Source organism: Leucopleurus acutus, assembly GCF_964270905.1.
Source record: "Leucopleurus acutus genome assembly, chromosome: 1".
In the NCBI taxonomy this organism is placed as follows: Eukaryota; Metazoa; Chordata; class Mammalia; order Artiodactyla; family Delphinidae; genus Leucopleurus; species Leucopleurus acutus.
The window spans coordinates 184549239-184564037 of NC_139142.1; the positions used below are offsets into that span (position 1 = coordinate 184549239).

General features: G+C 48.6%; 1 protein-coding gene across 1 annotated transcript in view; it reads right to left on the minus strand.

Moving 5' to 3' along the window:
* Positions 1-5802: 5802 nt before the first annotated feature.
* The window catches only part of LOC309964705 (coiled-coil domain-containing protein 3), a gene marked incomplete at its 3' end in the record, with an annotated part of 101745 nt that continues 92748 nt past the window's right edge, over positions 5803-14799 (minus strand). The window contains exon 3 of the mRNA XM_082843834.1: positions 5803-6078. Within this exon, the coding sequence (XP_082699960.1) occupies positions 5803-6078 (276 nt within the window). The remainder of the gene's footprint in view (positions 6079-14799) is intronic.

The window sequence follows — 14799 nt, forward strand, 5'->3', positions numbered from 1 at the left end:
ATTGAATTTTTCAGTTCACTTATTATACTCTTCAGCCTTGTGATCTGATGGGTACTTTTTAATATTTTCTGTCTCTTTGTTGAAATTCTCACTTTGTTCATGCAAATGATGATGGAGCAAAGATGCGCCTGACCACGCTGAGCATCTTTATGTCTGTTAGTTGAAGTCTGTTGGATAACTTACTAACCTCTGTTTTATTAAGATCTGGGTCTGGAGTTTTGTCTTGGTCTCTAGTTTGGAATATATTCTTCTGTTTCTTCATTTTCCATGACTCTGTGTTTGTTTCTGCACATTAGATAAAGCAGTCTCCTCTCCCAGTCTTGCTAGAGTGGTCTTGTGTAGGAGATGAACCTTATCTATCAGGCTGGCTCATGCTCCTGTAACCTTTGTGATTGTCCAAGCCACCTTTTTTGTTCCTAGTACCTCCCAGTAGTTGAAGGTGTGCCAACTTGACAGGGTTCCAAAGGAAATGATCACAGCACCTACGTGAAGGCTGGTTGGTAGCTGGGCCCTCAGGCAGCAGCTGGGCAAGTATGTAGATAGGCATCTTCCAGAAAGAAATGGGAGCTGGGTGTTTTTGCCTACTCCCTCTGCCCTGGGCCCAGGTGTATAGCTTTGTGGCCAGGGTGTGCTCTTGAGCTTTTTAAGAACTTCTTTGTTTGCTACATGAATGTAAGTCCTGTTTGCTATCAGAACCAAGCAATTTGGGTGCCTGCCCCTGAGGTGGCAGCCACAAAAGCTGGGGCACAGATATGTATACAAGTTCCTTCCAGGGAGATAACTAGCAACCTGGAGCAGGCTAGAAAAAGAGGGAGGAAGAGGTGTCTTCGGGCTTCCCTGGTCTTCGGAGAGGATCAGGGAATCAGGCCCTAGGTGCATAGTACATAAGGCTGACCCTCAGGCGGAAGCTTTTGAAGTATGCCAAGAGACCCCTTTCAGGGAAAGACTGGGAGACTGGGCATTTCTGTTTGCTCCTTCTATGCTGATCCCTGGGGCGATGGCCAGTTTAAAACTGCCTCTGTTTTCTGTAGTCCTATGGGACTTGTACATGGAAGCACTGGTGACTGTCAGAGCCAGGTGATCTGGGGACCCATCAGCCACCAGCAGCCACAAAGGCTGGGGTGCAGACTTGTGTACAAGTTTCTTTCAGGGAGATTGTGGCAACTTGGAGCAGGTCAGAGAGAGAGGGCAGGGGTGGTGTCCACTGGCTTCCCTGGTCTTTGGGGAAGATGGCAGTCAGCCCCTAGATATGGGCTCAATTAGAAGCCTGACCCCCAGGCAGCAGCTTTTAAAGTATCCAAGTAGACCCCATTCAGGGAAAGACTGGGAGGTGAGCGTTTTTTCCCTGCTCCCTCTGCACTGACCCCGAGGTGATGGCTGAAGTGAGTACTTGTGCCCTTTAACAACTGCTTCTTTATAGTCTGTGGATCTCATGGACGCAAACCCCATTGGCTTTCAGAGCTAGGTGTTTGGAGGCCCACCCCTCGGGTAGGAGTCTTAAAACCTGGGGGATGTAGATGTGGGGTCCAAACCCTTCACCCCTCAAGGAGAAGCTAGCATTCGGGGATTTCCTTCCACAAACCGTACAGTCTGTGCCAGGGCTGGGGTTTATGGCAACAGCATGTCTCAGCCTTTCCTACTCATACATAGGAAAGACGTAGGTGTTTTCTTGGTCCCTCATTGTATAAGAGGTCCTTAGCCAGTTTGAGTTTCTTTCAGAGGGAGTTGCTCTTGTGTAGCTGTTCACTAGGTGTGTCCGTTGGAGGAGGGGGCGTCCAGGAGACTTCTGTGTCACCATCTTTAAACACAGCTTCAATACTTTCTAAACTGTTTTGTTTTTTCCTGGGATGGATAAATCTGAGCATGGCTGGAGGATAAGGGCAGGATTCCCCAACGAAGAAAAGATTTATGATAAAAGAGGGAACATTGGTGGAGCCAGGTTTTGAGAGGAGCGATATGAACTCAGGATAACAGGGCACGGGTTTGACCCTGGATGTGGCCCAGAGGGATGAGCCTTCCTTTGAGTTGGAAGGGAGGAGAGAAGGGGGGCAAACTAGACAGTGTGAGTGACAAGCTAGTATGGATGAAGAATGTCCTCTGCCGTATCAGTAAACAAAGGATGTTGCGGCCATCAAGCTAGCAGCCACTGCAGCGGCGCTGACTGTGCACCCTGAGGGGATTCAGGATGGAGAAAAACAGGACACTGGCCCTAGCTAGTTAAGGTGCATATCAAAGGAATGACTTCAATAAGCCCAGACTCTCGCATCTTCCCATATGTAGAAAATTCGTTAACTTGCGATGTCTTTTTTTTTCTTTAATTGACCGCCATCTTTCAGTGTTTTATCTGGTTGTGTTTTGCTTTGTTTCTGCAAAAGCTCCCGCGTACCCTGGCTCCTCGCTCACCTCTTCAGAGCGACCTGAGAGGCACCTCCCGGGCTGAAGTCCTCAGTATGTCCACCGAGTAAAACGCAATGCTCAACCTTTAGCTTTTTTTTTTTTTTTTTTTTTTTTTGCGGTACGCGGGCCTCTCACTGTTGTCTCTTCCGTCGCGGAGCACAGGCTCTGGACGCGCAGGCTCAGCGGCCATGGCTCACGGGCCCAGCCGCTCAGCGGCATGTGGGATCTTCCCGGACCGGGGCACAAAGCTGTGTCCCCTGCATCGGCAGGCGGAATCTCAACCACTGTGCCACCCGGGAAGCCCTAGGCTGTGCATTTTTTAATTCGACCCTAAGAAGGTGAGCAAACACACTTCTGATGGACTATATTTTCTTGGTAAATTTGCAGGAACAACCCACTACTGAATGTGAAAGAAAAGGAGGTAGTTCAGAAATAAGGAAAATGGAAAGGAGCTGGAGTATTGTATGGCAATTGGACGGGAAAATGACATGGAATCCCACCAGACACTCTTATTTCTGACATGCATTGGGCCTCCTGGTGAGTATTTATCACTATAATATAGATGATGATTGTGAGTAATATTATTGAGTACGTGTGGGGTGTCAGGTATCATGCTAAGCATCTCCTCACAGCCTTTACAGTAGGAGTGATTATCCCCATTCTACAGGTGAGCTCGTGCAAAGAGAAAAGAAGATAGGGTTGGAGGTCTGACTGGCCACCTGTCCTAGTTGTGTACACGGGGCAAGTTAATCTCTTGAAGCCCCAGATTCCTCTTGGAAAATGGTGATCAATTGTTAGGAATTGTTAGGAATATTAAGTGAGATGTGTGTGCGAGAGCCTAAAGCATTCTGTGTACTTAGTTTTGTTCTTTTTTTAACGATCATAGAATGTGGACGTTGCTGAGCCAACAGCTGATCCATAGTCGTTGTGATTGGATTTTGCGTTCTCTCTCCCCAAAGGAAGGTGAGGATCTGCACCACAGAAGCGGGAATCCCTGTTAACTTCTGCTGCCAGGCAGGTACCACAAATGCGTGATGTGTGTTAAAAAAGAAACAAAAAAAACAAAAAAAACCCCAAACGGGGGTGGGTGCGATAGTAGCAGAGACAGCGGCCTGAACCGTAGTCCAGTGAAGGTTGACATTCAAACACAGAAACCTCATCCCCACGTGAGGTGTGGCCCACATGCCACCAGTTTGTAACTCCTGGGGCCCCTGGTTTAAAGATGCTAGATTCTGTCAGCCTCTTGCTTATTATGTGACTTTGGCAAAGTCACTTAGCCTCCTTGAACCGCTGAGTGGAACTGAACCATGGCCCACAGCTCAGAGATAGTGCTACGACAGGTCGGCCAATGTGTGTCAAGTTCTGAGCAATTCTTGGGTTTTTCTTGCATGAACGGCTCCTACTAGTACAACGAGCGGGTGGCGAGGGCTGCTGTAAGATGACGACGTAGCAGATAATGGGGACCTGGGAGTTCCTGTTGGCACAGATCCTAATGTACCTTTGAAGACACTGATGAATGAAGCTGCGTGTCCCTCGTGAGGTGAGGTCAGGATAACACTGCTTGTCTGCAGGTGTGTTGAGAGATGGGAACCCGGGGAGAGACAGGGTTAGCCTCACCCCAACGGGGAAAGCAGAGGCGGCTTCAGCCCAATCTCCTAAATGCCTCAGGTGTGACCCACAGATGCTTCCCCCAGAGGATCTAAATGGCCTTTTCAGGCCAAAGCTGGAAATCCTGCAGGCCCCCTGCTCCCAAAGATACACGCATTGCTTTACTGCTGTGGCTGAACTATTGGCTCACGTTTATTGAAAAGGCAGAACATAATGCATCCGAAGAGATCCAGCTTCCACAGTTCTCCAAACGCTGGCTGTAAATCACCGTTAGGCTTGTCATTCCCTTGGGTGGCAGCAAAACTGCTGTAATGAAACGTCCCTGGGAAGAATAAACCACAAGACGTGCCTTCTATTGTACCAGACCATGAAGATTACAGCTGATAAAGTGCTGGCAGAAGCTTAGCGGTAAAGAGCCCTTGAGCAAAAGTCCCCATGCTGTGCAGTCCAGGGCGTTGGCTTCTCCTCTGAGGCCATCGCCTACCATCAAGACCCAAGTGTCACAAGGCTCGTGCCCCAGGCGCGCTGCCAGAGCAAGAAGGACGTGGTTTTTCTAAAGGCAGGGGATGGAAATCTGACCCTAACTGCCATTTCCAATGGAGAGGACGGCACTGTCGGGCCCTCCTGTATCTGGGGTTGTAAAGGGGCAGCTTCTACCTAAAACAGCGGGGAAGGGACACTGGTTGGTTTGGAGAACCATCATCAGAAGATAACCAAGGGATGGGCACTTCTTAGTCACACAGCTGGGACGCGATCACATGTGGCTAAGTGAAGGGCTCAAGTGTTAGGTATTGTGAATATCTTTTACTTGCAATACTCTCTCTAGAGGTTTCTTCCCAAAGAAGGTGAAGCGATCGTACAGAGGATCTAATGCAGTGAGAAGCGGGCTGATGTGCAAACACTACTCCCAGGGTCTGTCTGGACAGTCCAGGTGGGTGCAAAGCAGTTGCATAAAGAAGCCAAGATCGGAATGCCCTCAACAAGCCCTTTTGGGAGCAGAGCAACGAGGCAAGGTCCCCAGACCCCAGTAGGTAAGGAGGTGTCTTTGCACAACAGAAATTCACAACATAGTGGGTCAGCTCACCTCGAATTCAGAGAAGTTGGAAGTAATCACTGAGCAAACAGTAAGTCAGAATTTAGTAGGGGCTGAGATACTGTTCGAGCTCCTCCAACTCAGAAATGTGCTTTCATGAAACAGGACAGGACCATAAAGGCAATTCCCCTTTAAAGTGGCCCATGGGAAACCTCTGTAACTCTGGATAGCTGAGGTTGGAAATCAGGTATAATTCTTCTTACTTAATTACCTGCCACCTCTAGCTCCACTCCCTGACGTGTGATGAGCTCCGTAAGTCTTAATGACACCAGAAGATTCCACGACCTATCATTCCTTCAAACCAACGGTTGTCCTGCTGCTGAGAGCTGGGACCACACTCCCTTTCTTCGGAAATGGAGGCTGAACCCCTTGAGTTCTGTACCTCTAGAGATTCTAAAATGTTCTTTCCCTAATAAGTGCACTTTTTCCAAGCTGCTCCTGGAAGCCAGGGACAGGCCCCAGGCAAGCATAGGGCACTGCTGGCATCAGAGCACTGGGTCTGGGACAAGGGAAGGGCAGGAGGCCGGCAGCCAAGGAGATAGGAGACTTGCCCTGTAAACCAACTAGACGCTACCAAATGCACAGTAAAAATATCATCATCTACAAGAGTTCTTGAGCTATGTGCACGTCTAAACCCAGTGTCCTTTTCCACTCCCCGTGAGAGGCCTCAGCGGGTACCAGGTGAGGCCAAGGCTCCATCCCTGCTACCCCCGCAGGTAGGCGGCGCCCGCGGGCTCGCGGCCCAGCGCGTTGATGTGCGAGAGCGCGCCTGCCGCGGCCGCCAGCTTCTCGCTCAGCTTCTGGTTCAGCAGCTCCAGGTGGCGGCCATTCTTCCGCGCCTGCCGCAGGGACCTCTTGACCTTCTTCACCCGGTCCCGCAGCTGCTTGTTCCGCTTCTCTAGGGTGGCCACCTTCTGCTGCAGCTTCTTGACGTGGTCCTCCTCCTCAAACAGGGCCTTCTGCACCGAGGAACACATAAGCTGGGGAGGAAACACCAGGACACGCAGGTGAGTTTCAGAAAACCTCCCCAGGTAAGCTTCCTGGTGCTGCCAGCCCGGCAACACAGACCCCGATGTCACCAATGGCCCCAACCCGGGATAAGGACAGTCCTCATGCCCCCTTCTTGTTTTCACCCTGTGGACCCTAAATGCAGAGCCCCCCTCTTTTGCTTTCTGTGTTTGGGTACCCTAGATAATTTTGTTTTCAAAAGATACTCCATGGTTTTGTCTTCTTACGTGCCTACCGATTTGCATCCTGTTGAGTCCCTGTTGGAGCAGGTCACTCTTCACTTTTTGCTCTCATTCAGCAGTTTCGCCTGTTCAATTCTGATCTCACTCTAGAACATTTTACAGTAAAGCCCAAGCTTGAGGATCACCCACTTGGAAGCGAAACTGGATCCACAGAGGGCCTTCAGCGTATTTCCACGAAAGGGCTTTGCCTGTGCTGAGGTGCAAATACCCTCATTCTGGAAACATTTCTAGTCATCGTGGGATGGGCTGGAAGTGAGTGTCTCTTTTGAAAAACTGAGTTTTTGTTTCTTACCTAAGCCCCCTTGGTTTCTTACAGAAAAAAAAGATATTCTAAATATGTCACTCTAGCAAGAAGGACAGAGCTCTGGTGACCCAAGAAGTAAGAGAACAAAACCCGAAACAGAAAGATGCACAGAGAATATGAATAGTCTACAGGAAAGGTAACATACAAGTATCTCTTAATCTCTTATATGAAAAACTTAATAAGATAAATGCAAACTAGGTCCACAATGGATTGCTTTTCTTTTAACAAAATGAAATTTTGATTTTACCCTTTGGTAAAATCAGAGTCAGCATTTGGGGAAATAGGCATTCTCTCGTAGGCATTCTCATATGCTGCGGGTAGAGTGTAAACTTCTATAAAGAACAATCTGTGTCAAAATGAAAACTGCTTCTACCCTTTGATCTAGTCATTCTGATAGAAACACTCCCATATGTGCAAATGTATATTTATATATTATATATAATAATATATTATAATTGTATTTTATTTATACACACACACACACACATATAAAACAACTATAAGAAGGTTGAGGAATGACATTAGCATCATGGCCACATGAGACATCCCTCTTCCCGCCCCCAACAAAAATGGCATCATGAACAAAAGTGACTTTAAGAGAACTGTGGGATCCACCAAGGGACCCAGGAGGAGTCTTGCCCACGCATTGCATCTATGCATGCCTGTCTTTCTGATTGCTTGCCTGTCTCTAGTATTCTATTGTGTCCACAGAACCTGTTTTTCCCTGTATATGCAAATTGTATGTTTATAAGTGAAAATGTTAATACATTAAATGATTGTTCATTTTAAAGCATAAGAAAAAAAGACGCACATCAGTCCTGGCTGTGGACCCTTCAGTGGTCCGCGAGCTTCCTCCAGCCCCTCTCAGGCAAAGAACCTCAACAGATATTTCTCAAAGGAGATATACAAATGGCCAACGAGTGTATGAGAAGGTGCTAGACGTCACCAGTCATCAGGAAAATACAAATCAAGACCACAGTGAGGAGCAGGCAAGCAAAGGAACCTGTTGTTTGTTCTCACTGCCCCCCACCCCTGCTCTGCTGCAGCAGGGGTCCCAATAAAGCCCTGACTGAACTTGGCCTCTGATCAATTTCTATTGATTAAGGAGGCCAAGAACCCTAGTTTGTAACATATTTTGTGGTGCCCAACGTGGGGCTTGTCCCTTCTGCAGGAGAGGATCTGGGCACCTCCGGGACCACCTAACGCAGCTTCCCCGCGGGTGACAAGCGGCCACGTGACCTCTTGTTTCAGCATCACCTCGTCTGGTAGGTCTGCCTTTCTGGCCCCCGAGGGGCCTCAGTACCCTCAGTCAGGCAACGCTTCTCCCCTCCCCTTTGTCCCTCACCATTTTCCCTCTCCTGAAATCTCTCTGCTTCTCTCTCTGTCCTCTCCTCCTTCTGTCCTTCCAAGAGAGTGGACGTCGGGCAAGCTACAGCTCCCTCTGGCCGGCAATGGCTCACCGTGACGGGTGACAAGCAGAGGAGGGAGAGGCTCCCTTCACACCTTGCAGACCTTGGTCCAGCGGGCTCTCCCTGACTGGAGATTTATGAGTGATAGAGGTTCAAACCTCATATCGTGTAGTGGGCTGTAAGTCCGATCATCCCCATATTCTCACCTTTATTTTCCTGCCGCCAAGAGAAGTCCCGTTGGGAACGAGCTGAAGCGGCAGATTTCTATATACTGGTGCATGCGTGGGTGAGAGTCCCACCTGTGGGTCGGGGACCCACAGACGACATACAACTGGCTGGTTTCCGGGCTTGATCACCCCGATGGGCAGTGGACAGGGTGCTCCCTCCTTCACTGGCCCTTTCTGGAAGCATGCAGATTGGTACCTGAATAGACAGCCGCAGGGGGCGGGCTGAAAAGGCAATCTCTCTGTCTCTTTCTCATTTTCAGTCTTCTCTGTCCCTCCTCCCTTTACTTCTCCCTTGGTCCTTACCCCTACCCTCCCATCCCCTTAATCCTGAAAACTTCTTGTTTGTGTCTTTAAGTTTTGCGATTGCTTTCTTTGTGATGTAGTTTTTGTCTGTCCAGCTGTTCCTGGAAGTCCCTGCCGACATTGTGAGCACATACAAACACAGCCCGCATTACCTGAGACTCCAGCCTTGGGTTACTTAGTGGGATTTCAAAGAACAAAAAGAAAAGACAGGGGCTTGCATCTCTCTCCTCTACACCTGCAATGTCACTCTTCTGCCTGAGCTCAGGGGGCTTGCATCTCTCTCCTCTGCCTTTGCAATGTAACTCTTCTGCCTGGGCTCTCAGGAACTACCTGATTCATCTGTAGTCCCCCAGACTGAGGGGGGGAAAAAAAGGCCATTTTAAATTCAAGCAGGAAAACTATGAGATCTCTGCTTCTACAGAAATTAACTTGTCTAGCTTAAGCTATGGGTTTAATTAATACAGACCCATCTTTGGAGTCATCAACATAAAGTACAGTGCTTTCATTGTATCTAGGGTTACTGGAAGTCAATAAGTGCATATTGTTCCTGTTGTAAAAATCTGTCAGCAGGGACAATAACCTGATATGATTAAATTTTTAAGTAAATGTAACTGGGATAAGAACTTTTTGCTAAGCTACATAGGAATAATTATGTTTTGGAAACGTCCATCTAAGAAGCTAAAGTAATTAAGATAGGAATTAATTGTATCTGCAGGCCATTTCAAATAAGATAAACTATTGGAACATTAATTGCTAAACAGGTCTAAATTTACCTACTTTTGTCTTCTTGTGAGAGAGAAATTAAGCTGTTTGGTGCCACCTTGAGATGTTCGCTACCAATTTATGGAATGCTAACGTGAAAGACAGTTCATGGTGGCTTAAGGAAAGGAGGATGCGTTAAGAAAAGAAGGTACGAGGAATGGGAATATATTTTGTTGAAAGGAAAAAGGACGACTTTGTCCTAGAGCTGGCTGTTTCTGAATGGGGAAAGAATAAGGGACAAAGTATGGCTACAGAAAGTTGCAGGTTTGCGGAAGAGGAACATCAGGAACTTTGGTCAGGATTTTCTAAGGTTGGATTAAATTTAATTAGGTAAATGGATTTTATTAAGAGTAGGTTGATGCAAGACTGGGCTTGGTTTCTCTCTCTCTCGTAAAAAAACAAAGTTTTCCCGGGATCAGGTTCAAAGTCAGCCCCCACCTTTCCCCCCCTTCGGGAAGTAGCGATGGCAACAGAGGGATTATTAGAGTGCACAGCCCCTTCTCAATGGGAGACTTAGGAAACCCATAAGGCAGGTTCTCAGAGAACCCTGACAAGTTTAGGGATGAATTTATCAGGCTGGGATTGACATTCTCTCTCACCTGGCAGGACATCATGGATTATTCTGGCCCACTGTTGTACCCCAGATGAAAAGGAGCGCCTACTGAGAAAGCCCAGGGAACATGCAGATGGCCTACTGGCCACCAGTCCACATGGCCAAGTTTATCAGGTAGGTGGGACGCAATCCCAGAACATGACCCATGCTGGACTGTGAGGATTGTGTAGGCCAAGCTAGGATGAGACATTAGATTACTTGTCTGTCAGAAAGAATGAAAAGGTGTATGGTGAAGCCAGTAAATTACGATAAGGTCTGAGAGGTTACACAGGAAAAAGATGAAAGCCCAGCAGGCTTCCTGAGCCGGGTGACAGAGGCATTCAGGAAGGACACCAATACAGACCCTGAGTCCGCAGAAGGGAGGACACTCTGGGCCATGAATTTTATCACCAAGGCTACTCCTGATATCTGGAGACAGTTCCAGAAGCTTGCGGCTGGGCCCCAAGCCCCGCTGTCAACCCTGAGGAGGCCTTCAAGGTCTGTAACAACCGAGACTTAACAGAGGAGGCCAATGAGGATAAGAGGCAAATAAAGAAAACGCAGCCTCTGGCCGCTCTGATCCACCCACCACCTCGAGGGGACCCTGGAGGGCCGAGAAGGCTGGACAGACCACCAAGAAGCCCCTTGGACCCAAACCAGTGTGGCCTTTGTCGGAAAGGGGGCACTGGGAGGCGGAATGTCCTGGGCGCCCTCCTGTGGGACGCCCGAGCGCCTCCCCGGCTCCAGATGCATCCTCGTGACTGCAGCGGAGCCTCGGGTCACGCTCGATGTGGCAGGTAGGAGAACTCTTGTAGACGGTGGAGCCGCCTGCTCTGCTCTGACTTGGCCAGCTGGCCCCCTCTCCAGCCATGACTGTGCTGTGATGGGAGTCGATGGACAGCCAAAGGAAAGGCGATTTACCATCCCCTCTTGCCTGTGGAATCGGGTCCATTATTATTATTCACTCCTTTTTGTACATGACAGAATGCCCTGTCCCTTTCCTCGGGAGAGATTTGCTAAATAAGTTAGGAGCTAGTATATTCTTAGGTCAGGGTGAATCCAAGAAGGTAATCCGCACGGAGAATGCATCTATTAGTCCCAGATGACCCACCTGTTGGGCATCAAAATATGCCCCAAGACATCCCCCAAGAAATTACAGAGCAGGTAGATCCTGCAGTTTGGGATACCTCGGTGCCAGGAAGGGCAAAAACGCGTTCCCCCAATAAAAATAAGGTTAAGGCCTGGGGGAAAATACCCCTGGAAGAGACGAGACAATATCCTTTAAAGCCTAAGGCCCTGAGGGGAATCCAACCGCTGCTCAGCAGATTCCTGAAACACGGACTCATTAGGCCCTGCCAATCCCCTTGCAGCACCCCGAACCTCCCCGTACAGAAGCCTAACGGGGAGTGTTGGTTTGTGCAAGACTTACAAGCATTAATGAGAGCTTTGCAATTAGGGAAGGATAAGAAATTAAATATTTTCACCGACTCTAAATATGGGTCCACACGTGCTACATGCTCATGTTGCCAGATGGAAAGAAAGAGGAATGTTAACCACTAGAAGTTCCCCATAAAACATAAAGATCTGATTCTGGTCTGTTAGAAGCAGTGTAGCTTCCTACCCAGGTAGCAGTAATGCACTGCAGGGACCATCAGAGGGATGGATCTTTTGTGATCTTCTGCGAGCCAAGGGAACAGCAAAGCTGATCAAATTGCAAAACAGGGAGCTCAACTGCAGGAACCTGAACAAGTTAAGGCTCTAGTGATTGGCCTCCCCTGAACTCCTAGCCTTCTCCAGTTCTCCCCCCAGGAATAAGAAAATGCTGAGAAATGGAGCTCTGAGAAGGGAAGCACAGGCTGGCATCAAAAGGAGGATGTTTCTAATCCCTGAAGCCCAACAATGGAGACTCACCAAGAGCTTACATGACGCCACCCACTACGGGAGGGATGCACTATGGGACTTGAGGCAAAAGGCTTTTTCAGGAAAGGGGCTTGAAAGAACAATAAAACAAGGAACGCTTGCCTCGCCTGTAATAACCCGCAGGCCAATTCAACGCCGAGGGACATACCCGGGGGAAGCCTGGCAGTTAGATTTCACCCAAATGCCCCCACGAAATATCTTATGGTGTTTGTTGATACTTTTACAGGATGGGTTAAAGGCTTCCCCACCCGATCTGAGAACGCCCTGCACGTCTGTAAGTCCCTTTTAAAAGAAAGAATTCCTCAGTTTGGACTTCCAAAGTCCCTGCAGAGCGATAACGGGCCCTCTTTTTATAGCCAAAATCACAGAGGGGCTCACAACAGCCCTAGGGCTAGACTACAAGCTACACACCTCTTGGCACCCCCAGTCTTCAGGGAAGGTAGAGAAAATGAACCATCCGTTAAAGAAAACCTTAGCAAAGCTCTGCCCAGAGACTCATGCACCCTGGACCAACCTGCCTCTCATTGCTCTCCTCAGGGTCCGTGTAGCCCCCAGGAGTGGCCTGAAACTTAGTCCCCTTGAAATGACCTACGGGAGGCCTTTTCTTACTACTGACATTCTACTGGATGAGGAAGTGAACCAGACCCTGAGATACATTATTCTAGGACAAGTTCAGAAAGCAATCCAGGACTATGCCTACAAGGCACTGCCAGCTCCCACTAAAAATACAGAGGAAGGAGCAGTTCCTTCGCAAACAAACCCCGGGGACCCAAGTTCTTCTCAACATCTGGAAAGAGAGCTCCCCCAAAGACCAACTATTGCCAACTATTACTGTAAAGTAATTTTAACCACCCCCACTGCTGTCAAACTGCAAGGGGTATCCGTTGGGTTCATCTGTCCAGACTAAAGCTTTTACTTCCAGAAACCCCACGGGTCACAACAGAAGAATAATGCACCCGTGAGCTAGCAGAAGATCTGAGATGCCTATTCCAAAGACAGGTCCCATCAACAGGTAAGTACAATGATGTAGTGGGTTGGCTCCTATCTCAAGCCTTAACGGGACTTGGGACCTCTCGTTTCCTTGGCTCATGTGGTTCTTGACAATCGTCTGGCCCTTGAGTACCTTCTGGCAGAGCAAGGCAGAGTTCGTGCGGTAACTAATACTTCCCGCTGCGCTTGGATCCGTGCAACAGGACAGGTTAATGTTAAGGAAATATAAGCTCAGGCAGAGTGGCTTCATAATTGTGGCAGGGGTGATATCGCCTTCCTTGTCTGGTGGTCAACAGTCAAGGAAGCCCAAAGTTAACCTGGTTCCTTCCCTTTCTAGGCACTTTAATGGCAATGGTTGTTCTTCTCCTTTTTAGCCTTTGTTTTGTTTAACCTTTTGGTTAAGTTTGTGTCTTTTAGGCTCCAACAGTTTGAAGTAAGGCTCATGATGGCTCAAGAAATTCAGCCCATTCCAGCGGAAAGTGGCCCAGGTCCCTACAGGTCCTTGGAACAGTCAGGTCCTTCTCCTCTAGGGGAGGCTAGGGTCTTTCAGAAGAAGAGACCTTCAGCCTCTTACCCCTTAATAAATGTGTAGAGTCTCTCAGGGGGGAATGAGACAGGCTGGACCTGGGACCCTTTGCTGCGGTGCTGCAATGCTTGCACCTCGACACACCTCTCCTCAAGCAACAAATGAAAAGAAACTGTATGGGACTAAAAATTACTGTGTGCATGCTCAGTTGGGGCAAATTCTAGACAAAAGATACAAAGAGACCAAAAAAACCCAACTGCCATTTTGAGGAGCCCGGAGCAAAAGCAGGGCACTGCGCATGCCCCCGGCACACACCACCACCTAAGGGGTGGGCAAAACACCTAAGCCACCCCTTCGGCCCAACCCCTGGACACACCCCTACCCTCACCCCATATAAGGAACACGCTCGCCCCCTCTCAGGGCGTGGGCAAGCAAGGGAACCTGTTGTTTGTTCTCACTCCCCCCTGCCGCAGCAGGGGCCCCAATAAAGCCTTGCCTGAAAAAACAAAACGCACAGTGAGGTGTCACTCACACCTGTCATCAAAAAGACAAGAAATACGGTTCCAGTTCAGGATGGTGACATAAGAGGATTCTGAGCTCACCTCCCACCATGGACACACCGAATCTACAGCTACATACAGAACATCTTCCCCTGAAAGAAACCCCAGAACTACGAGTGACCCCTACCTACCAGGCAACCGAGAAAAAAACGCACATTGAAGCAGGTAGGAGAGGCTGAGACAATCTCATCGTAAACCCGGTGCAGCAAGCTGCAGTCAACAGGGAACTGACAACTGAGCTTATCCCCGAGGAGCAAAGGGGTTGAACCCCACATCTGGCACCCCAACTTTTAAGACCTGCACCTGAGAGACGAGCCCCCGAAACTTCCAGGTTTGAAAGCCACCAGGGCTTGCCTCCCTGAGACCCACAGGCTATAGAGTGAACTGAGAACAGTTCTTAAAGGGCTCACACAGACTCACCTGGCTACCCAGCACCAAGGCCCAGTGCAGAGGCAGCCGACTGAAAAGCACCCGATTCGCTTATCTGAAAGCTTTGGCCTGAGGGGCAGGCTTCTCACTGAACACACAACTAAAGGCCAACTGAAATACTCCACGAAGACTATGGCCTCTTTTTGAATTATGGTTTTCTCAGGGTATATGCCCAGTAGGGGGATTGCTGGAAGTCATGTACCAAAACGTTCATTGCAGCTCTATTTACAATAGTCCAGAGATGGAAACAACCTGAGTGCCCATCATCGGATGAATGGATAAAGATGATGTGGCACATATATACAATGGAATATTACTCAGCCATAAAAAGCAAAACTGAGCTATTTGTAATGAGGTGGATAGACCTAGAGTCTGTCATACAGAGTGAAGTAAGTCAGAAAGAGAAAGACAAATACCCTATGCTAACAC